The sequence below is a fragment of the Schistocerca piceifrons genome, chromosome X, assembly GCF_021461385.2.
Source record: "Schistocerca piceifrons isolate TAMUIC-IGC-003096 chromosome X, iqSchPice1.1, whole genome shotgun sequence".
Classification (NCBI taxonomy): Eukaryota; Metazoa; Arthropoda; class Insecta; order Orthoptera; family Acrididae; genus Schistocerca; species Schistocerca piceifrons.
Window position 1 is genome coordinate 579,049,433 of NC_060149.1, and position 25,433 is coordinate 579,074,865.

The 25,433-nt window shown below is 38.5% G+C and overlaps 1 protein-coding gene across 3 annotated transcripts in view; it reads left to right on the top strand.

Moving 5' to 3' along the window:
• Positions 1-24,689, top strand: part of LOC124722052 — an 85,182-nt gene extending 60,493 nt beyond the window's left edge. For 2 of the 3 annotated variants that reach the window (XM_047247244.1, XM_047247246.1), the window contains one exon: positions 23,856-24,688. In XM_047247244.1, the coding sequence (XP_047103200.1) occupies positions 23,856-23,884 (29 nt within the window). In that variant the 3' untranslated portion in view covers positions 23,885-24,688. Of the gene's footprint in view, positions 1-23,855 lie in introns of all 3 variants that reach the window. The other variant, XM_047247245.1, reaches the window with a different exon arrangement.
• The last annotated feature ends 744 nt before the right edge of the window (positions 24,690-25,433 follow it).

Below are 25,433 nucleotides of genomic sequence, written 5' to 3' on the forward strand. Positions count from 1 at the left end.
AGATGGTGCTGACATTTACTGTCTTGTAAAGTTGTCAGGTGACCAAAACGAATTGCAAAATGATTTAGATAAGATATCTGTATGGTACGAAAAGTGGCAATTGACTTTGAATAAAGAAAAGTGAGAAGTTATTCACATGAGTACTAAAAGAAATGAGCTAAATTTCGGTTATGCGATAAGTCACACAAATCTTAAGGCTGTAAATTCAATTAAATACTTAGCGATTACAATTACAAATAACCTAAATTGGAATGATCACATAGATAATGTTGTGGGTAGAGCGAACCAAAGACTGCAATTAATTGGCAGAACACTAAGAAGGTGCGACAGGTCTACTAAAGAGACTGATATTTATCAAAGTCAGAAACATGATGGTCCGCATTTCTCCTCCTTACACGTGGCATCACAACAACATTTCACCAGGCAACGCCGGTCAACTGCTGTTTGTGTATGAGGAATCAGTTGGAAACTTTCCTCATGTTAGCACGTTGTAGGTGTCGCCAGCCTTGTGTGAATGCTCTGAAAAGCTAATCATTTGCATATCACAGCATCATCTTCCTGTCAGTTAAATTTCGCATCTGTAACACGTCATCTTTGTGGTGTAGCAATTTTAATGGCCAGTAGTGTATTAATGTGTACTGCATACAATGGGTTTGGATAATAAAGTGGTGGCTATGACACACATCCATACAAAGGCAAAATTCCTTAAATTGATGTGCAGTAAATGTGGTAGCATTATCAGTCACTACAGACCACAAAGAGCCAAACTTGCTGAAAATTCCCTGTAAGTTTTGGATCACTGCTTGATTTGTCACAACCCTGGTGGGTAACAACCAGACAAGTTGAGTAAAGGCACCCACATAAATTAGAATAAATCTGTTCTCTGCCTTCGAACTAGCCACTGGGCCCATAAAATCGGTGTACATTTGCTGAAAGTATCTTTCTACTACTTGGACACCAAATATCTGCTCTTGCTTATTGTCCTGGTCCTGGTTTACTAACAGCTCACACCTCAAAACTTGCTATTTGCTTATGAACCTTGTTATTGATTCATGCCTGTATCTGACTAAGGGAACCAATTCCATAGGCACAATTATATTGAACTCTACTTCTGCATGCCTTACAGCAACCACTTTGTCTCTCAGATTGTAGGGTTTTATGCATTTTCATTTCTGTAGCCTCTCCTAAGTTTTAAAAAAGGCATTTTTTTCCTGATCCAGAAACTCACTAATGTCACAAAATCAATAAGTGAGGAATCTGAGTAAGGGTTGAAGTCACCAGGGGCCTCAAACAACTATCTACCAGCAGCTGATTATCTCAATGATTCTTCTCACTCCCCTCAAACATTTGACTCAGCCCATCTGCCACAATATTCAATATATTACTGACTTCAAACTTAAAAGTTAAAATACTGGTAGCCCACCTGGCAGTGCAATCAGTTTTCTTGGTCTGGCAAACACCCAGCTGAGGGCTTGATTGTTTCCAAGATGAACTAATGGTGTCCACTAGACTATGAAAGCTTCTCTGAACCAAGCAAACTGCTAGGGCCTCCAGTTCATAGAAAGAATATATTTTCTCCAACTCGTTGAACACTCTTTAGGCGTAGGTGACAACCTTGTTATCCCCTTCCTGTTCCCACAGCAGAACTGTTCCTACCCCCAGACCCAATGCATTAGTTGGCAAAATGAATTCAATGTTGAAATCCGGTAGAGCCAATACCAGTGCTGGCTTTAATGCTTCTCATAAGACCACAAAGACAGATTCATGGGAAGGCCCTACCCCAGAAATTTACTTGCTTTTTTAAGAAGTTTGTTAAGGGGCCTGCTTTCTCTGCAAAGCCACTAATAAATGTCCTAAAAAATTGACCATACCTACAAATTGATTGATGGCTTTCACTCTCCTCGTATCAACACAAATTCCTTCCCCTGAAACTAAATGTCGCAGGAAGTACGTAAAAGAACATACAAAAAGAATGTTCTGAGGATTGACTGTTAGTCCTGCCTTCCTTACTCACTCAAACACCTCCCGCAAATGCTGTATATGTTCATGCATCTTGCTACTATAGATCATCCAAGTATTGGTAAACATAATTAATTTTTATGTCTGAAAACACAGCATCCTTGAGCTGGGAAAGAACTGTTGCTAGCCTCAAAGGTACACAACCAAACTCAAGTAATTTCCAGTTCTTCATGAACTCAGTAATTGGTTTTGAAGCCGCCTCTAAAGGTATTTGATTATAAGCCTGGTTGATATCTAACATGGTAAATAACCACACTCCCTTAAGCCATCTGAAACACAAGTGTAAATTCGGTAGCGGCACTAATCTCTATATCACCATTTTGTTTAATTCATAATAGTCCACTACTGGACGGTACTTGGCATTGGATTTAGGCACCAAGAAGCTGCGAGCAGCATGTAGGGACTTAAATGGTCGAATTATACCCTGTTCTAGCATCCTTTCCATGTGTTTCCTTAATACCTCCATCTTTGGTGCTGACAATCTGTAGGGTATTTTCTTGACTGGAATCTGATCTATTAATTCGATCTGATACTGTGAAAATCCAGTAACCCCAATTCGTTGGTTAACACATCTAGAAATTCTACAGAATGGCCTTCTACATCTACATCTACATCTACACCTACATGACTGCTCTGCAAATCACAGTTAAGGGCCGGGCAGAGGATTCATCGAACCAACTTCACACTAATTCTCTGTTATCCCACTCTTGACCAGTGCACAAAAAAATGAACACCTATATCTTTCCATGCAAGCTCTGATTTCCCTTATTTTGTTATGATGATTGTTTCTCCCTATGCAGGTCAGCGTCAACAAAGTATTTTCACATTCGGAGGAGAAAGTTAGTGATTGAAATTTCATGAGAAGATCCCACTGCAGCGAGAAACACCTTTGTTTTAATTATTTCCAACCCAAATCCTGTAGTGCTTCCATAACACATTCTCCTCCATTTCTTGATACTACAAAATGTGTTGCTCTTCTTTGAACTTTCTTGATGTGCTCCATTAATCCTATCTGGCAAGGACTACACACCATGCAGCAGTACTCCAAAAGAGGATGGACAAGTGTAGCATAGGCAGTTTCTTTAGCAGATCTATTGCATCTTCTATGTGTTCTGCCAATAAATTGTAGTCTTTGGTTCGCCTTCCTCACAGCATTTTCAGCGTGTTATTTCCTATTTAAGTTGTTTGTTACTGTAATTTCTAGGTATTTCATTGAATTTACAGCCTTTGGATTTGATTGATTTATTGTGTAACTGAAGTTGAATGGGGTCTTTTTAGCACCCACGTGATGACCTTTCACTTTTCATTATTTGGGGTCAATTGCCAATTTTCTCACCATACAGATATCTTATTTAAATAATTTTGCGGTTGGTTGTTATCTTCAGATGTCTTTAATAGGTAATAAATACAACATCATCTGCAAACAGCATAAGACAGCTGCTCAGATTGTCTACTGAATCATTTATATAGGTAAGGAACAGCAGAAGGCCTGTAACACTACCTTGAGGAACACCGAAAATCATTTCTGTTTTACTTGAAGACTTTTCATTTATTACTGTAAGCTGTGACTTCTCTGACAGGAAATCATGAATCCAGTCATTAACTGAGACAATATTCCATAAGCACGCAATTTGATTGCAAGTTTCTTGCGAGGTATGGTGTCAAAAGCCTTCTGGGAATCTAGAAATATGGAATCACTTTGAAATCCCTTTCCGATAGTACTCAGCATGTCACGTGAGTAAAAGACTAGTTGTGTTTCACAAGACTGATGTTTCCTAAATCCGTTTTCACTGTGTGTCAATAGACTGTTCTCTTCAAGGTTATTCGTAATGTTCAAACACAACATATGTCACAAAATCCTTCTGCATATCAACGTTAAGGACATGGGCCTGTAATTTAGTGAATTGCTCCTATTGCCTTTCTTGAATGTTAGTGTGACCTGTGCAATTTTGGTACAGATCTTTCATCAAGCGAGTGGTTATCTATGATTGTTAAGTAAGTAGCTTTTGCATCAGCATACTCTGAAAGGAACCTAACTGATATACAACCTGGACTGGGAAATTTGCTTTTATCAAGTGATTTAAGTTGCTTCAGTACTCCAAGGATATCTACTTCCAAGTTACTCATGTTGGCAGCTGTTCCTGAATTCTGGAATATTTACTTCATCTTCCGCGGTGGAAGAATTTCAGTACATTGTGCTTAGTGACCCTGCTTTAGTAGCACTGTCATTGATAGTATTACCATTGCTATTGTGCAGTGAAGGCATTGATTGTACCTTGCCTGTAGCATACCTTACATACTGCCAGAACCTGTTTTTTGTATAGGTTTCGAGACAGTTTCATTGTGGAAACTGGTATAACCATCTCACATCGAGGTTTGCACTACATTTCGAGCTTCTGTAAAAGGTAGCTAATTGTGGGGATTTTGCGTTCATTTAAATTTGGTGTGCTTCTTTTGGTGTTTCTGCAACAGCGTTCTGACCTCTTTTGAATACCACAGGGAATCAGTTCTGTGTTTTGTTAATTTATTTGGTATAAATCTCTCAGTTGCTGTTGATATTATTTTTTTGAATTCAAACCATATCTGGTCTAGATTTACATTGTTAATTTGGAAGGAGTGGAGGTTGTCTCTCAGGAAGTGTCAAGCGAATGTTTAGCTGCTTTTTGGAATAGATATATTTTTCATTTATTTTTGGTGGATTTAGGATATTCAGTCTTGCTATGACAACCGTGTGTTCACTATTCCCTTTGTCCATTTTGATGCTTGTTACTAGCTCAGAATTATTTGTTGCTAAGAGGACAGGTTTGTTTTCACAACCATTTATTATTTGAGTATGCGCATGAACTAATTGCTGGAAATAATTTTCAGGGGATACATTTAGCACAATTTCTGGTTATGTTTTATGTGTACATCCAGATTTAAATGTGTATTTTTGCCAGCATATTGAGGTTAAATTGAAGTAACCACCAACTGTAATGTATAGGTTGGGTACATGTTTGAAAGTAACTTACATTTTCTTTGAACCTTTCATAAACTCATCTGAATGCTGGACCTCTAATGAATCTGACTACTCCACACAACCTACCTCCACACTAAGTACATCAGCTGCCACCATCATCGTCCCTCCTTGCCCATGCCAGCGAAACTAGAAGAACCTTTATGATGTAAACTTGAAATTAAAGTGCAGTCCTGGCCATTCAGTAAACAGATCCACCTCCACTTTAAAAATCAGCCCCCCCCCCCCCCCCCCCAATACAGGCAGTGACTAAATTTTCAGTTACCTTTAACTTCTCAGCAGTCAGATATTGTCCACACTCTGCTACAAACTTTCTCTCTTCCACATTCCCTGATGCTGCAAAAACCATTTATAATAGGCTGCTGAGACAATACTGCCTAATTCCAACAGAATGCAGACTGGTTCCTTATTCTATGCTGCACGTACCAGTGGCAAGTGTGGAATCCCTTTAATCAGTTTGCTTCCCCCTTGGCATAATTGTCACAATTCTTCTCCTTGGCTTACCTTACTCATCCATTCACTTATATGTCACTGTTTGCCACACTTCCAATGAATTATCTTATGTGAGCCCCTATCTACTGTCCTTTATAAATCACAGCTTCCTTGCTGTGCCTTTCTATTGAAGCCATGCTCCTTCAGCCTCCCCTCTAACTCAGCACTCTCCCAAGTTCTCCCTTTTACACAGTGGCTGTCTCTAAGGGAATCCACAAATTCTGTGGCCTGCATTTGTCTCACTACTTCATGTAATTGAACCAATGTAATGGGGATTTGACAAAATATCGCATGCTGCCTACTCTCAGGTTTCAACCCCCCTAAAATATGACTTATTACCTGCTCTTTGGTATTTCAGTTCCGAGCTTACCATACTTATTTTAACTCACTCCATATGATTTAGTACTGACTCATGAGTCATCTGTTCATGTCCATAGTGACAATAAATTAAATCTTGCACAGCTCTGGCTGCAATTAACCTGCAAATTCTAGTCCTAAACTGTTTCCATGTATTGTTTTCTTCTATGCAAAAAATCATTACGCAAATTATCCTTTGCTTGAACAGCAATGTATCTCAAAGGACCCAAGTCACTCATGTCCATGGTCTGTGCTCTATTCTGAAGCTCCACTGTAAAGTGATCAACTGAATTCAATGAAAAATGGGAACATTCGTTTAAAATTTCCTGTAACAAGTTCTGCATTTTCACAAACAGAGTATCAGGGATCATTCACCCTGCCTCACTATTGTGATCCCTCAAATTAACTTCACCATCTATGACCCTTAATCTTCTATTACTGGTCTGGAACCATTCTTGATTAATGTTACTATATGGTACTTAAGTATGTGCCTGTATCTTTTCCACACCCACCAAATCAGTCATTCTGTATAGGTAGTGAATAAAACGGGCCTGCATCCTCTGTATTTGATTAGGCACCCAAGTATCTTCACTCAGAAGGACCTTTGTCATTTCCTCAAATCCAGCATTAATTGCAGCAGCAGTTGAACGTACCTCATGGGGCACTTTAATTTGTCGCGCCTCCAGCAAGTGACTATTTGACTTATTTGTTGAAGCAGCTCACAGACAGTGCTGTTAACCTTTAACTTCCATTGTTGTAATTCATAAATTAACTCTTCTAATCTCAAATAATGAATCAATCAAGCATTCTGTGCTACCAAAATGTAATGTGTGGGGTTCAATGGACAGGATAAAGTGGTAGAACTGATTGAGTGAGTTAAGGTTGACATTTGGGCACTTATTAATTTATTAATAACTTTAGTCAAGATCAATACAAAAGTGCAGTTTTACTTTAACAGTATGCCTCTTCTAATAACTGAAATCAAACTGAGGACAGCAAAATGTTTTGAACACACTAGCTGAACAAAATTCTACAGCATTTAGTATCACAATAAATTAAGCATAAACACAATGACCAGTGGAACAAGTATTTCCAATTTTTAGTCACTTTTAACATCAGTATTAACAACTAATTTACTTTAAAATACGGTAAAATTTCAGTTTAACTGCATTTCAAGGAAAAAGTGTTCATTTTAACAATTTACAAACAGATTGGTACCAAATCTGAATTTACATAGAACCATGAGCCGACTATACCTTCAGGGGGCTCACCACTCTTTGGTGAGTTCATGCTTGGCTATGATGGCCATGGAGCCCCCCAGCCTTTGCAGCACCTTTTCTCTTCCATGCTGCATGTCTATGCTCCTGCTGTTCTTTTTTCCTCTCCCTTGGGGAACATGTCTGGGATATTTTTTAGAATGTGTTCTGAATTTTCAGTAGCCTGACATCAGAACAGTCCCTCCACTGTTTTCTTATCTTTTTCTTTGTTTTCCTTCTCCTATCCTTCCTCCAATTCAGTGTTTGAGGTTCCTCTTTGCTTCTTCTTCCTCCCTGTGCACTCCTGAAGGCCAGCCCATTTGTACTGCACATAAGAGGTGACTGGGTAATGCGTAGTTCCCAGGCCTACGTTGACAGGTAGAGTTTGCATGTACCCCTGGTACAGGTCAGGCTCAGGGAGGGGTGATTGCCTGAGTTGTTGCCTTCCCAAACTGCCAATTGTTCCCTCTGTCAGGAGTTCAGGAGGTATGACCTGAGGTGTGAACAATCACTTTAAGGCGGATGAGGACCCCCTCCTCCCTGAGGGGGGGGGGGGGGGGGGGGCACCAATTGGAAGGAGCGCACCATCAGAGGCACTAGCAGTCATGGGGGATTTTCTCGCAATTCTGTAAAGTAGGTCAAATTTATTTTCACTGCAGTGAAAGCTTTGTGGAATGCACCTATTAATAGTGTTCTATAGTTACATTGTGTAGTAACTGTGAATGATTGTCTGAAGTAATATCACACCATTTTGGAGTATATCAGGCAAATACAGGGTTATAAATACAAAGTCAAATAGGGGTAATGCAGGAGTAGGCTTAATAATGAATAAAAAAAAATAGGAATGCGGGTAAGCTACTACAAACAGCATAGTGAACGCATTATTGTGGCCAAGATAGACACAAAGCCCACGCCTACTACAGTAGTACAAGTTTATATGTCAACTAGCTCTGCAGATGATGAAGAAATTGAAGAAATGTATGACGAAATAAAAGAAATTATTCAGATAGTGAAGGGAGATGAAAATTTAATACTCATGGGTGACTGGAATTCGGTAGTAGGAAAAGGGAGAGAAGAAAACGTAGTAGGTGAATATGGATTGGGGATAAGAAATGAAAGAGGAAGCCGCCTGGTAGAATTTTGCACAGAGCACAACTTAATCGTAGCTAACACTTGGTTCAAGAATCATAAAAGAAGGTTGTATACATGGAAGAAGCCTGGAGATACTGACAGATTTCAAATAGACTATATAATGATAAGACAGAGATTTAGGAACCAGGTTTTAAATTGTAAGACATTTCCAGGGGCAGATGTGGACTCTGACCACAATCTATTGGTTATGAACCGTAGATTAAAACTGAAGAAACTTCAAAAAGGGGGGAATTTAAGGAGATGGGATCTGGATAAACTGACTAAACCAGAGGTTGTACAGAGTTTCAGGGAGAGCGTAAGGGAACAAATGGCAGGAATGGGTGAAAGAAATACATTAGAAGAAGAATGGGTAGCTTTGAGGGATGAAGTAGTGAAGGCAGCAGAGGATCAAGTAGGTAAAAAGAAGAGGGCTAAAAGAAATTGGCTTAGAATCTAGTGCAAAGCAAGCGGAAGTTCTGAAAAATGTTGGTAGGTACCGCCACAACTAACTTCTGCCGTCGAATATATGTAGCGCTATACAAGCATGCTTTGTGGGCACAAAGATAAATACTGGTGCCGAAACCTCTGCATCAGTAAATAAATTTAAAAAAAAGGTAGAAGATGAGCTTTTTTTTCTCCACCCTGAGTTTTGACCACTGCATTTTCATACATTATCCAACGAAGTAAATACAAATTCCGTATTGTTCATCTTCGAATGTAGCAGAATTTCAATGTACTACGAAAATCCGACTGGCAAGACTGTTAGGGATGTTCGTCAATATGGCCAACTCTACGTTCCGAGTTTTTTCCTACCTGTGAGAAGATATGGTTGCTAATAGGAACCTGATGAAATGTGAATCACATGCAGTATTCTCTTCACCATAAGAATAATACGAATATAAACATTTTGCCATGTATTCTTTCGTGTTTGCTGCTATCTCATGTAAATCCTGTCTGCCTAATAAACTACGAAACTAGAGTGAGACAACAGCAAACGCGGAAGAATATACGTATCATGTCATGTTTATATTCATATTATTCTTATGCCTAATAGTGGTGCAGTCAGAAATGAAGCACGGCAACTGACTAGATTTTAAATGTAAGATGACTAATTTCTGTGCAGAATTTGATGTACTAAAGAAGTGGCTGCAAAGATTTTAAAACGGAGAAAAATTTGCGCCTAACTCTCATTCAGAACATGTTCTATCATACGCAGTCTATTATTTGGTTCTTGTTGATCATTATCAAAGAAAGCAGCAGTGTAAGTAACAACAAATAGCAGTCTCTTGCCATTATTTCGCTAATGAGACGATTCCTCTTTTTCTTTTTTTTTTTTTTTTTAAGCGGCGGTAGCGCGCACAAAAGCAAGTCATGCCGCGAGCGGCGACAGGCCGTAAACACGCACTATCAGAATGCGACAAACAATGCATGACACAGTACAGTAATGCATTTTCAGCTTAGAGTGACGTAAACACCTATAGCAAAGAAAACGGCACTTATCAGATCAAAGCAAAATAAGCAATCGATTCAAACCAGACGAAGCACGTGAAAAAGGAAGGGTACCCGTATAAATACGGACGGAGCGCCTGACGCATAGCAATGGCTACCTGGTAAAGCTTAACTGCTAAGCTTACGACTCGAACCAAACTATTGTAGCTGTATCGTCATTCATTCGACCTAAATTGTGTCTCATATTACAATGGACCAACTTTGTTTCGATTTGGAGGTGCGGCCTAAAACTTTTCTCTCCCTTGAATTTCGAGTCTCAAATTTCAGGTGCGGCTTAGATTCGAGTGCGGCATAGATCGAGTAAATATGGTATCTCACTAGGGGTAAGATAGATACTGCCTACAGGAAAATTAAAGAGGCCTTTGGAGAAAAGAGAACCACTTGTATGAATATTAAGATCTCAGATGGAAACCCAGTTCTAAGCAAAGAAGGGAAAGCAGAAAGGTGGAAGGAGTATATAGAGTGTCTATACAAGGGCGATGTACTTGAGGACAATATTATGGAAATGGAAGAGGATGTAGATGAAGATGAAATGGGAGATATGATACTGCGTGAAGAGTTTGACAGAGCACTGAAAGACCTGAGTCGAAACAAGGCCCCGGGAGTAGACAACATTCCATTAGAACTATTGACGGCCTTGGGAGAGCCAGTCCTGACAAAACTCTACCATCTGGTGAGCAAGATGTATGAGACGGGCGAAATACCCTCAGACTTCAAGGAGAATATAATAATTCCAATCCCAAAGAAAGCAGGTGTTGACAGATGTGAAAATTACCGAACTATCAGTTTAATAAGCCACAGCTGCAAAATACTAATGCGAATTCTTTACAGATGAATGGAGAAAATAGTAGAAGCCGACCTAGGGGAAGATCAGTTTGGATTCCGTAGAAATATTGTAACACGTGAGGCAATACTGACTCTACGACTTATCTTAGAAGCTAGATTAAGGAAAGGCAAACCTACATTTCTAGCATGTGTAGACTTAGAGAAAACTTTTGACAATGTTGACTGGAATACTCTCTTTCAAATTCTGAAGGTGGCAGGGGTAAAATATAGGGAGCAAAAGGCTATTTACAATTTGTATAGAAACCAAATGGCAGTTATAAGAGTTGAGGGGCATGAAAGGGAAGCAGTGGTTGGGAAGGGAGTGAGACAGGGTTGTAGCCTCTCCCCGGTGTTATTCAATCTGTATATTGAGCAGGCTGTGAAGGAAACAAAAGAAAAATTCGGAGTAGGTATTAAAAGCCATGGAGAAGAAATAAAAACTTTGAGGTTTGCTGATGACATTGTAATTCTGTCAGAGACAGCAAAGGACTTGGAAGAACAGTTGAATGGAATGGATAGTGTCTTGAAAGGAGGATATAAGATGAACATCAACAAAAGCAAAACGAGGATAATGGAATGTAATAGAATTAAGTCGGGTGATACTGAGGGTATTAGCTTAGGAAATGAGACACTTAAAGTAGTAAAGGAGTTTTGCTATTTGGGGAGCAAAATAACTGATGATGGTCGAAGTAGACAGGACATAAAATGTAGACTGGCAATGGGAAGGAAAGCGTTTCTGAAGAAGAGAAATTTGTTAACATTGAGTATAGACTTAAGTGTCAGGAAGTCGTTTCTGAAAGTATTTGTATGGAGTATAGCCATGTATGGAAGTGAAACATGGACGATAAATAGTTTAGACAAGAAGAGAATAGAAGCTTTCGAAATGTGGTGCTACAGAAGAATGCTGAAGATTAGATGGGTAGATCACATAACTAATGAGGAGGTGTGTGGCACAACTTGACTAGAAGAAGGGATCGGTTGGTAGGACATGTTCTAAGGCATCAAGGGATCACCAATTTAGTATTGGAGGGCAGCGTGGAGGGTAAAAATCGTAGAGGGAGACCAAGAGATGAATACACTAAGCAGATTCAGAAGGATGTAGGTTGAAGTAGGTACTGGGAGATGATGAAGCTTGCACAGGATAGAGCAGCATGGAGAGCTGCATCAAACCAGTCTGAGGACTGAAGACCACAACAACAACATGGTACATCTTGAAACCAGCACATCTGGAACCTTCGGATATATTGAAGCCTGGAAGCACGGGTGGCCCTTGTGGCTTTTAAGGGATTGAAACCACTCCTTTCCAGATCATTATCATTTCAACATATCATCCAAGCCATCATTATCTTGATCAGCAGTCACAAGTCAATTGCCATCATGCCATATTGATCAATGCCTGGATATTTAACACCATTCCTTGGTGTGCAATATTGAAATAAATACCAATTGGCAATAGTAATTTGAGATTAATAGAAATGTGCGTACCTAGTGACATGAAAACTGGGAGGCTGACTTTTGTTGCCTTGGAACGAAACAATTTCAAGATGGAACTCTCAGTGTAGATATCCTTTGTAGTGGGAGCACATACACGTGTAGTAGTTTCGTCACTCAGTTGATCAGCAGCTTCATTTCATTTCTCTACAGTTTATGATTAATGCTTTGAGTTTGTTGACACGTAAGACTTCCTTCTTTATGAACTACACATTGCTCACAAGTAACAAAATCTTTAATATTCTGGCTACAGGAACGTAAATCTAGTTTTGAATCTTTCGCCACATAGATTAGATGGATAGATCATGTAACTAATGAGGATGTACTGAATAGAATTGGGGAGAAAAGAAATTTATGGCCCAACTTGATTAAGAGAAGTGATTTGTTGATAGGGCACATTCTGAGACATGAAGGGATCACAAGTTTAGTACATGTGGGAAGTCTGGTGGTAAAAATTATAGAGAGAGACCAAGAAGAGAATACAGAAAGCAAGTTCGGAAGGATGCAGGTTGCTGTGGTTATACAGAGATGAAGAGGCTTGCACAGGATAGAGTAGCATAGAGAGCTGTGTCAAACAAGTCTTTGGACTGAATACCACAATAGTAACAGCTACATGCTGTATTTAATTTTGCAAGGATGATGTAATTTCTAATATTCTGTGTCATCTTTTACATTTTTTGTTTATTTTCATTTATGACACAATAATTCATTTTGTTAATGTTGGCAAGATTGCATGATGTATGGGCCTTTAGGAAAAATGCAGCGATTTTGCTCAAGAACAGATTCGTATGTTGAAAACACACTGGTGTGCAAAACTTAAGCATGAAAATAGTTTTGGAATGATGTGTCACTGCTAAGTAATATAGTTCAATGAAATTTGGATTGTGGAAGCACTGCTAGAGGATAATATAGAAGTTAAGAAACTTCCCAGCAGATTAAAACTGTGTGCCGGACTGAGACTCAAACCCGAGACCTTTGCCTTTTGCCGGTAAGTGCTCTACCAACTGAGCTACCCAAGCACAACTCACGCCCCGCCCTCACAGCTTTGCTTCTGCCAGTACCTCATCTCCCTTGCTGGCCATAAGGTTGGTAACGAGCTCTTGTGGTGGAGTACTCCATTCCTCCACTAGCACAGTTGACAACTGCTGGATGGTCATTCATGCATGTTGAAGGGCTGTAATATGTCTCCCCTATGTGTCCCACATGTGCTTTGTGGGGTTTAACTCAAGGGAACAAGCAGGCCAATCCATTTGCCAAATATGCTTTCAAGAGCTCCTCCAATAGCAGTGTTCAGTGTGGTCACCCATTGTCATCCATAAAAATGAAGTCAAGGGCAAATGCACCCTTGAGAAGATGCATGTGGGGAAATAGTACAATGTCACAATAACATTGATTGGTGAGTGCAATGTGTTCAAAGAATTGGATGTAAGTACATGCTTGCAACACATTATGCCTCCGCACACCACAACACCTGGACCCCAAAAATGATCATGCTCAACAGTGCTGGACATACCATCATATGGCAAGAGGTATCAACATTTATACACCAAGAAACATTGTTGACCGTGATTGTTTGGCGCTTCAGGTGTTATGGTGTGGAGAAGTGTAATGTTGCATGGGCATACCAACCTCCAAATCTCTGAACATAGTATACTCACCAGTTGGTGTTATTGTGATATTGTAGTACTTCCACATGTACATCTGTTGAAGAGTGCTTTCAGTCCTGACGTAATTTTTATGGATGACAATGCCTGACCAAATCAAACAGTGCAGGTGGAAGAGCTCTTGAAGCAATAGCATATTCGGCAAATGGACTGGCCTGCCTGTTACCTCAACTTAAATCCCATAGAGTTCCTGTGGGACGTGTTTTGGTAACGTATTGCAGCATGTCAATATGCACCAATGACCATCCAGCAGTTGTTGGCCACACTGGTCGAGATCATAAAAATGTTTGTATTTTGGTGACGTCTCCAATTCTCCAGAGTAAATGGAGATATTTTCTTAATATTTTATGATAAGTGCTTAAGCCAACTGATCTAAGTGATATTTTAAATGTAAAAAAAAATAATAAAGGTGTAGAAAATGGTATCACAGTTTGTTATTAAATGTCAAAACAAAATAGTAGATGTTCCAAAATGAATATTGGGGTTTTAAGGTTTTGTAGCATTTATTACATTCAACTTAGAATTGTAAATAATACATCAAATGAAAGAACAATGCAAACAGTTTTTCTTACGAATGTTCAATGTGAGGACCATTCATCACATGGCCAATATTGAGTCAAAAGGACAGTTTTTCCCAACTCTTGATTAGTAAGTCCTACACCCACCTCCACTCATTAGCATCCCCTTGCCTGTCCTGCCATAGAGTTCTTAATTGGCAGTGCTTCATTGTGGCTGCCTCAGGTTGCCTCTTCCACCACTCCTTGCAATAACTGCTTCAGTCCCATTCCTTAAGTCAGATAGTTCACCTGGTAGCAGAGGCACATAGAAATAATTGTTTATGAACCCCAAAGATAAAACTCGCAAGATATCAGATCAGCTGAACATGGAGGCTGTGCAAAAGAAGTTCTATTATCTAGCCCCTTGCTGCCAATCCAGTGATCAGGGACATCATTGTTTAACCAATTGCATGCTGCGTACTGACAAGGAACACATTGAGTGTGAAGTTGCAAAAGGCCAATGATGTTTGCAGTATTTGACACCGCACATATTGTGCACCATGCAACCACAATATTGGCTGCTATTGGCAATAGGAGGTGGGACTGGAGGTATCAAATGGTGAGCACAGCATGACATTGCAGAGCGTAGTTGAACTGCTTAGTCAACAAGTAACTGTCAACAGTGCTATAGTGTGGTGTTGATTCAAAGCAGAGCAATGGCAATGATGAACAAAGCAAACATTACATTGTATCTACATCATCAGTTGCCAAAGTTGACATTTCATCAGAAAGGGACCCAAGGAGAAAGAGGTGGCAGATGAAATATTAGCATTTCTGCAAGATGAGTCAGTGGAATGTGTGGTATTGTATATACTCGACTGTGTGGCCAATGTGCATAAGTATGATGATGATGATGATACATGCTTAACAAGTGAAAGTGATATTGAAACATGTGTCTAGCCATCTAGTTCATCATCGTTGTTGGACAGGGAGCCACAGACCCTGCCTCCAGTGAAACATATTAAAGAACAATTGTTGTTCAAGGAGCAGGTACTACACATAACTACAGACATGGAAGATCATTTGCAGTCTAGTAATTAAAAGAATTATGAACAGATTTTGAATAAGTACACGGGAATATGACTGTGTAGTGCATAAGAGAAACTGCAGATATTCAAGTGAGGGCAAGGCACACGTGTTATAAAAATTAGTGTCTGTGTCCACTGGGCAAGTTCAGCCTTTTGAAGGCAGACTATTTTTCTGGGCTAAAAACCTACTCCTTATTTCTGAAATCATGCCATCCAAAAATTGAAGAAAGAAAGAAATACCATGATACACTTTGGGATCAGCAATATCTGAGTTGCACCAATCGACTTGCCATTTATTTGTCCTTGGAATAATGATTGGCATCTTGTGTTTTTTACACTTTGCTCTTGCTTTATAAAAACGTTTCTCAAAATGATGTACATTTTTTCTAATGTCCAACAACTGCTCTTGAAGCATTTGAGAATGGTTTACTGTGACAGCCAAATTCAAATCATCTTTCTGTAAGTATGTACTTAAATGCTGTTGCTAAAAATGAATTCACTTACAAAAAGGGAAACAAAAAATTTCAGTGTGTGAACAGGGTTGACTAATTCGATGGCACCATTCAACAAGTCATGGTAAGTCCAATGGCTAAAGTCATCCAAACATTTGTGTACGGCCTCCAGAAATTTGACAAAAATCATTATAGAGACATGCCTCTCTACCCATATTGTTCCACATAGTTTCTTTAAATGCAGTTTTTTTTATTCACTGGAAAAGTCATTAGTTTTCTTTGATGAAATGTCTTCCTATTTGCTATGTTAAGAAACAAGTATGTTCTGTCAGTGATTCTGAAACAGTTTGTGATGTCTTGGACTTGGCAAGATTCTGATATTGCAAGATTTAAACAGTGCCACATACAGTGTACAAAATAGCTTGAGGTTGTAATTGAGCAATACATGCTGGTATACTCTTCCATTCATATTGTGATTGCCATTATAATCTTACCCTCTAAGCTATTTGAAATCCAGACTCATATCTTTCAAAGTTTTCAAAATTGCCTGAGGAGTTTTTGGTGCAGTTGAAGTAATAAGAACAAAATACAAAGAAAAATGTTCAGACATCTTCATCTGCTCATCGTTAAAATAGCTAAAATAGAAAGACATTAGACATTTGCTCAATAGATGTGACACCAGTTGTCTCATCAATTAGGACTGAGAGATATTTAGCTTTCTTTTTTTTTTTAATAGTTCTAAAATGTTTGTTCGTAGGAAAAAACCGCAGGTTTCAAATATTTCTTTTTGTATCACAGGACTTGTATTGATTGCATTTTTCTCTGCAGTTCATAAAGAGCTTTGAAACTTCCTTCCTTCTTTGAGAGTAAGTTATCCAAACCAATTTGCCCTTGATCCCTATGCCCACATAATGCCAAACAAGGTGCTATCCAAAATTTTCGGGACTGGTGCTGCCATCTCTTAAAAACCTTACCTTTGGACTAATGGTCACCACCACTCTCGAAGCAGTTCCTATCCGCATGTACACACTGGTTCCAGCACTTCTGCCACTGTCCAAACGTTTTCTGGAAGTCCTGTTCTTTGAGGGTGTTTATCACTGCCAGTGATGCTTCTTGAATCCTCTCTGACGGCCTTTCAACTTGAGTTTCAGTTTTGGGAATAGCGCGAAGTCGCAAGGTGCCAAATCTGGTGAGTACAGTGGGTGGGGTACAACCACCATGTTGTTTTTTGCCAAAAGGTCGTGGTGAGCAAGGACATGATGACAGGGTGTGTTGACATGATGCAACAGCCAGTTCTCTTGATGCCAAAATTCGGGCCATCGTCGCCGCACGTTTTCATGGAGCCGTCACAAAATGTCACAGTAGTATGCGGAATTCACTGTTTGGTAGGGTGGGATGAATTCTTTGTGCACAATTCCCTTGGTATCAAAGAAAACGATGATCATGCTGTTCACTTTGCTCTTCACCTGTGTCACTTTTTTGGGTCTTGGAGAGCCCAGGCTCTTCCACTGATGATTGTACGGCTCATGCTCTGTCCACCAAACAGTTGATCAATCATTGCAAGTCCCGAGATTTGCACAGAATTTGATACACATGCACTGTTCTGTTTGCAGATCCCTCGTAAAATCGCCACACACTAAACACAGAGTATTACAGAAATCACTGTGGACACACAACATGTCCTCCCAGCTGAATGCCACTCCGCACACTGATTCATCAGATATGCAGCTCTCGCCACCTAGCGGTGCAAAGATCTACTACTCCTACTTTCGAGATGACAGCACCAGTCCCAAAAATTTTGCATTCCACCTCGTATTATTGTTTGTGTTATGGGTTTCAGTTTCTCTTCATTCTCTTTAGTCTTTTTAATTTTATTTTGTTCCAATAAAGTATCAACAGAGTTTTGTTTCTTGTATATTTTGGTGTATGTAAAAATGGATTTTTATGATGCTCTAGCACATAATGGTTATTAAAATACTGTAAGGCACAGTTCCACTTGCTGAATCCTTGTTGCACCAAGTAGTCCACAGGCTATGAAGATGGATGGCCAACGTAATACATAGCAAACAATACACAGAATTTGAAGTATACTGCATTTTCTACTCTAGAGTATGCCAGCCAGGGAGACTTTCTGAACCATGCACATTGAACATTTCTGGAGAACTTTTCACTTAACACACTACTTGATGGGAAATCGGCTTCAATATAAATTTCAGCAACTCAGAGTAATTTGAACTTGTTGCAAAGCTTTTTTTTTCAGTAGCACAGTGGCATTTTCACTTATAATTAAATTTTGAGGACACAATGCAGTCCTCACTTTTCTCACTATCATTAGTACCACAGGAACTTGAACTAGGTTCATACACTATTACTCATCACAATAACACAGCTATCTGCTACCAAAAAGGAAGTACTGTGATCACCTCCACAACCACCATCACTATTCTTGAGTGATTCAGTCTCCACCATATTACTATTTTACCTTTTGCCTTGCAAAAAATTGAGCAAAGAAGGTTGCTCTCTTTTTTTCCATTTTTTGTTTTTGGAATCGGCAATACTGAAGATGCCAATGTAATTACTCATGTAAACAGTAAATATAAACAAAAAATGAAAAATGTAATAACTGAGGGCACTGCCAACAGTGCCTGCTTTGGATTTTATAATTTTTATAAGATAAATTATGGTTCTATATGTTGAAATGAAAGAATGTTTATTAATAGTAGACTCACAGGTAAGTCAAACAGATTCAATGCTCTTTGACAGTGTTTCCCAAGATGACACAGGAACAGTTACTGTGCACACACAAGTATTTAAAAAGAAATAGAAAAAATACATTTTTTCTAAACTCAAATGAACCTACATTGGTAACATTCATACACAAGCAAATGAAATACCAAGAAGCATTCAGAACAAAAATAGATATATATTAACAGTGAAAACATGTGGTGGTGTGCTAAATTCTGGAATATAGCACTACTAAACCCGCAAAAAATTGATGATGAAAACAGTAAATACCCCTTGGTGGAATAATGCTGCCTGCAACAAAACAGGTGCCATTTAATGCCACCGACTGTGGTTGCAGACAAGTTGCTTAAAATATACCGGAAATACTGATGTAGAATATTTGTGTACACAAATTTCATACACTGAGAATGTATTTGAAATAAAAGGGAAACACGGCTAGTCCAAATCTGTATGTGTTCTACTTGCAGACTGTGCTAGTAATAGAATCCTGTAGATGGGAAACAAAATATTTGACATATTGGCTGCCACTCACATAGTGAGGGATGTTTCACCACCAGGCTAGACCAGGCCACAGTGTCAGCATGAGGCTCTGCTGTGACTGTTGGCAGGCACATGGCATCAGGCGTAAGGCTCTGCTGTGACCGGTGCTGACCTCATGGCAGCCAACATGTTAAGCAACAGCCACAAAAGAAAGAATGACCAATTAACTAAATATTTTAAATACTACAGACTATTTGCCTCACAGTAAGAATCAGAAAGGACTCTACAGTACGTTTAGTGCTTTAATAAAAGCACAGTGAAATAAGTCTGTCACCGTTGAGCCCATTTGTAGAGTGGGTAGCTTAGAAACAAGATAATAGCTGCTGCACTTAACCTGAGATGAGGTGGAGTAATATTTTTACTCATGTGCATTGCTGCCAACTCGTGCCATGTACTGATTAGGTGCTGTGGTAGAAAACGCACACAAGAGTAATAAATTTTTGTGAAAACTCATTATAGATATAGTAATTTGCATTTTCATACAATAAATGAAATGAAATTAACATGATGAGCCCAAACGTCTAGGGCACTCACCCATAGCCATAGGTGTCATATCATGAACTATTTATTGTACAATGCTGTAATGTTACAGGTTTATTCAGGAGCATATGTGAATGCTGTGCAAAATTTGCTGCAAATAGAGGTGGTAGTAAAGAATTAATAAATTAATATGTCTGCCTGCTAGACTTGAGCTCAGACTCAGAAAAGTTAAGCCAGTTGTAGAAAAAAGATATCATGAAGACTAACAACTTTTGCCAGTATATGTTGAGGAGAACTATGGAACTTAGCAGTAGCTCAATGGGAGCAGACTGTATACTCTGTTTATCCTTAGTTTAATATTTATGTAAACAAATTCATATTCAACGATTGGCCAATGATCCCAGCACATGTCCACCAGGTGTTGTTGCATTACTCAAAATTGGTCCTACTCACCTATTAGGTGTTTTTTTGTGAAGTTACTGTGAATGAAAGTTTGAGAAACTAAAGCATTAAAAGTCTTCAAGTTTTTTTGCTAATCAGTTTTTAACTTTTAACCTTGTAATTTTTATTTCAAATATCACTGTGCAGAGGGGTCCATTGTAAAGTTAGTACAGCCTGCAAAGAGCTTGTAACACTACCAGCCCTTACCCAGTTGGTAATCACTACCCAACTGGCAATTGCTGATAATGTTAACTTTCTGTGAAGGGTTTTAGCCTGACTGTGACTGTACCTAGTGACAAGAAACTGGACCGTAACTCCATAATTGCGAAGTTTTTGAAACAATGAAAACAGCAAAGCAAATGTGTTTTGAACTGAAATCCTACCAATATGAAAGTAAACTGTAATATAAATGCAGCAATACAATCTGTCTCACAATAACACTTGCTATTGGCAAAAAATACTGTGCAGTATAATGAACAAATACAGGAGGACATAAGAATTTACTAACAAAGTCTGCCTGGCAACAGCAAGAACTACTATTATTTTAATTAACTATCACAAAAAATCATGATTTTGAAACAGAACTGATTGCTATGGACTTCTGAAATTTGTGCAAGAAGTTACTCTATACAAATGGCCAGTTCAGCTATTATTTATGGGAAAAGTTTTGGTGCAGAGTAAATGATTGTACTAGTTGCTGCACTTGCTCAGAAAGAGCCTTTACTTTCATTTATCACATAAGTAGCTTATGGCATCCCTTAAACTGGTATGGTTTGAAGAACCATCATCAGTTGTAAATGATAAAACACAAAATTAAGAAAACGATAGCTACCTTTAGTAAGAGCTTTAGAAATAATGAATAATGCGAAATTAGTTCAACAGTTAACAAGGGACCTAGCAACTAGTCTCTCATTGGACTCCAAGTGAAACTGGCTTTGTAATTGACTACCCAACTTGAAAAATTACTTTAAAACAATTACAAGTTTCAAACCTGTTCAAAGTGAAATAATACTGCTGTCTTTTTATAACATTTACTTACAAACAGCTGTAAGCACTTTGTATTTTTGTTATTGATTATTTTAATGCTAGCTTCTTAATTAATGAAAATCTTTCTTTGTGAACACAATTTGGAAAACTTTAATATGGAAAATTATGTGGAGTAAATTATTTGCTATTGCACAGAAAACTAACCAAACTTCTACTCCACAGAGTTAATGAAACTGCAAAATATTTCACTGCCAAAATAATCAGTTTAATAAAAGCAGGATACTCAGAATTAATTCACTTGGAAAGGACCCTGTGTAGGAATGTGACTGGCACAATCACAGATGTGCACACATCATTTAGAGTTTCCACAAAAAGTTATTATTCAATACATAATACGTGGTCCATTGGATGTACATATTTAGATAACAATTCTGCTAAAGGTGGTACCACTTGTGGCAAATTACAGTGGCTATAAAATTGATGACAAAGCAACGATGGTTCTTCATAGTAGCCATGCCCTGATATAGCTCTTCTTGGCATTGTAAATTTAACCAAACAGAGCCAATAATGATACCATGGTTGCAAGGCCACTTTACATTTAATCTGAGGCTAATTTACATGCTTTAAAGCTCTTCTTGCATCAATTTATGCCAGAATAGCTGACCAAGGCTGCCACTGACCACTCAGTAACACAGTCAAAACTCAAACTAAACTATCCACTCGCCACAAAGGAATCAAGAGCCTTGTGCATGAAGTCCATCTTTCCCTGTCCCATCACAATACTTCCATAGCGGTGGGGCCTTACTGCAGATTTTTACATTTAGCTTCCCTACTTGTGGACCAGTAAAATATGCAGAGTTTTCACAAATTATTATGTTCATGGAGGACTCCATATAAAACCAGAGATACAGTTACAACATAATTTCTTAAAATGCCAAAATAATTAACATAATTATTACATCTTTATACAACCAAAGACCTCAACTATGCAGATACACTTATGTACAATGTCAGCAGAGAACTTATATGAATTATACATTAACCTATTGATTATTGGTGTTATGAGCCCTGGTACACTAGTTTTGATCAGTACATGTCAGTAAAATTTCTGGTCAAGTACCACTCCTGACAACATCAGCAATTGAATGAATAATCATCACCATAGGCTTAATTTAACTTCATTAGCAAATAAACACCACATTTGAACATGAAAGTGGAAGTTTTGAGTGTGTAATATGTACATTTGTATTAAACTTACAATGAACAGGGTTTAGTCAAAAGATGTTTTTGACCATTTCAGTACTGCAAGTATGACTAGACTGACTACAAAACTGAGAAAATTCTTGAGACTGTTAAGCCTGAAAGCTATGTTGCAAAGAATCTTTCTTTTTCTTTGAGGAGATTAAGAAGAAACAGCTGTACTTTGGGGTTGTGGGGTGGGAGAGAGGTTGCAGCCCCGTAGCCTCCACTACCTGCACCAACCCCAAAATTCGCCACTGGATTACTTAAGGGTTCAATACTTGACAAGTAACACCACCTCTGCTATATGAGTAGTTTTTATTATTGAATAATTATAACAGTTTCCATTTGGAAATATGCTAAAAATGGAAGTTTATACAGTCATCTTAGCTCAGTTCATGCATTGATGAAGAATTTGTTAATGTCTAGGACAGTAAGTTTGGTATCTTTAATTTCTGCCAGTGTCTAGGGAATAAACCTATATTGCTTCACATGTGGTGTTGCTACCTGTTTCTTACTTGTTAATGCATTGGGGATTGTATTCTTGGGGATTGTATTCTTGGGCTACTGTATTTTCTATATAAATATGGCAATGGGAAGTCCTTGGTGGAATATAAATAATGGAAGGAATAAAAGTAGCAACTCAACATATAGATGAGGCACTTGAGTGGTCAATAGGCATACAAATGAGATGGAACATTTTTCCTGAGCTTTCAGCCAGTGTCATTCCCCAGAGCTCTAGAATATATAAAACACTCCTGCACCTGCTTGGTTAATTTTCACAACTGACTACATCGTACCAGCTATGAAGTTAGGCTGCAGTGTGGGATTGTATTAGGTAGAGTGGGTGAAGGGAGAAAAGTGGTGGGGAGGAAAAAGGAGGGTTATAGAGAAGGGAAGTTGAAATCTGAGACAGAGATTCAGCAAGAGCATGGTATAGAAATGTGGCTCTGGTGGGTGAGATGGTGAGCTGTCACTGGATTCCCCCCTTCCTCCAAAACCAGCTTCTCTGAACTATGGAGATGGAAATTGCCCATATAACACATCGATTAGAACTTCAATCCTCTTGGTCTCAATCTTCACTAGCCCCTGTTTCACTGTTACCTTGACCCTTAAGTCTCCCAATTCCTCTGTTCTGTCTCCTCCCACCCTCCTTCGTCCACACCCTTATGTTATTGTTCACCATATGCAACGCCCTCTGCCTGTGCCAGAGGGAGCTCACTCCCACCTCCTTTTTCCTCACATCCTTTCTGTCCTTGTACACTCCAACCAATACAATCTCATATGCCAGGTGAGCTGCAGTTGGCTGGACACTATAGCTATGTAAGTGTGTGTGTATTATGTATGAGAAGGATATTATCTGAAAGCTCAGGAAATATCAGAACTATATGTGGCTGGTTGCATCATTCACCAACTATCATTAATGACTGTGGTGTTCACAAGATCCAACATGGATAATATAACATTTTTCAATTTTATGTGTCTATCAGCCACTCAGCACCTCAAGTATACAGTGTTTTGTTTACTTTACATCTTCATCAGTTGTATTTTCAATGTCCATATTATCCATTTAACTTTTTTAGACATCAGTTCAGTGCTCTATAACAATTTCAGCATTTGTTTCAGGTGCTGCTTTCCGCTCACATTCTGGTTAATATGGAACCCTTTCCTCGTAGTGCTTAGTATTTTGATCCTTGAAGTGTGTAATACATTGTCTGTACTATTATATTAATTTAATCTCATTATCTTCATGTAAAAAAGTCAACAGGTGGTCTTATGGAACAGTCAGACTTGAGCATGACTGGATATTCTTTTGTGTTGGTCACCTGAGCACAGGTTATGTTAGTTTTCAAAGCATCTGAGTTGTCTGTTTGTATCAGAGCAATCATAGGAGATACAGAAAAAGATGAACTTTTTTATTACAAATGTGTGTCATTTCCATGTAAACTATAACATATGAGGATGAATAAAATCATAAAGCAAAAATTGTGAAATTACAACCATTTAAGCAATCAATAATACAGTAACAAGGTGTCAGATAAAAGACCTTACTGAGGTGCATCAGCTGATGTACCCAATTTTGTTAGCATGTCATATTTTAGTGATAAAATAAATTTTATCAAAGTCTGTTTAATTAATCAGACAAGGTATCTACACATAATAGCAATGTAGCATTTTTTAGGATGCAGTTTCCCATACTACACAGTAGTTTAATTAATCAGACAAGGTAGCTACACGTAATAGAAATGCAGCATGTTTTAGGATGCAGTCCCCCATCCTACATAGTAGTTTAAGATGTATGTCTCACATGAGTAATTAAGTTACTTCTAGACAATTAATGCTTTTGTAGTTAGTAACCCATAATTTAAACTCTATTACAGTTATGTGAAAACTGATTGTACTAACAGAATGGGGAGGTAATTTCCCTTAAGAATGATGTACCACTTTTTGTTAGTAATAAATTTCAAACATTATTAATAAATTCAATAAAATTGTGCATCTTGCTGATCATAAATTTTATAATTATTTGGCAACCGTCCATCATACATCATCCCAAATTAATCATCACAAAAGCCTGCAGCTTCATATGTAAGCAGATTTTAGCTAGCATTAAGAATATAGAAATTATAATTTTGTACTGGGGCATATTCTAAGTCTAATGACAGGTAGTTATGGAAAACCCAGACCGACGGTATATAACGTTTGGTCTAATGCTGGAGTGGGTATCTCAGATGTGAACCACAGTAGATGTCGGACCTGTGTTAGTGTGTGCTGTGAATTGGCTGCCTGTTTTGTTTTGAAATTAAAATTTGTGTGTATGGTCTTATATAGTACTTGTAAAAACTTCACTGCTGAGTCATGGTGGAAGTGGAAAAAAGACTATGGAAGAAAGTTGTTTGATCGAATGAGTCTTGTTTCACACTGTTTCCAACTTTTGGCCGAGTTTATGTCCCAGGAGTGAAACATGGGAGGGTATTGGTGATGATTTTGGCAGCTATATCATGGTATTCCTTGGACCCTATGGTTACTATGCAAGGTCACATTACTGCCAAGGATTACGTGACCATTTTGACTGGTCAGTCCATTCCATGGTACAGTGTTTGTTCTCCAGTGGTGATGCTGTGTTCCAAGACAACAGGACCCCATTCACAATTTGGATTCCAAAAGGGTTGCCCAAGTGAGAACACCATTTAAGCATTTACA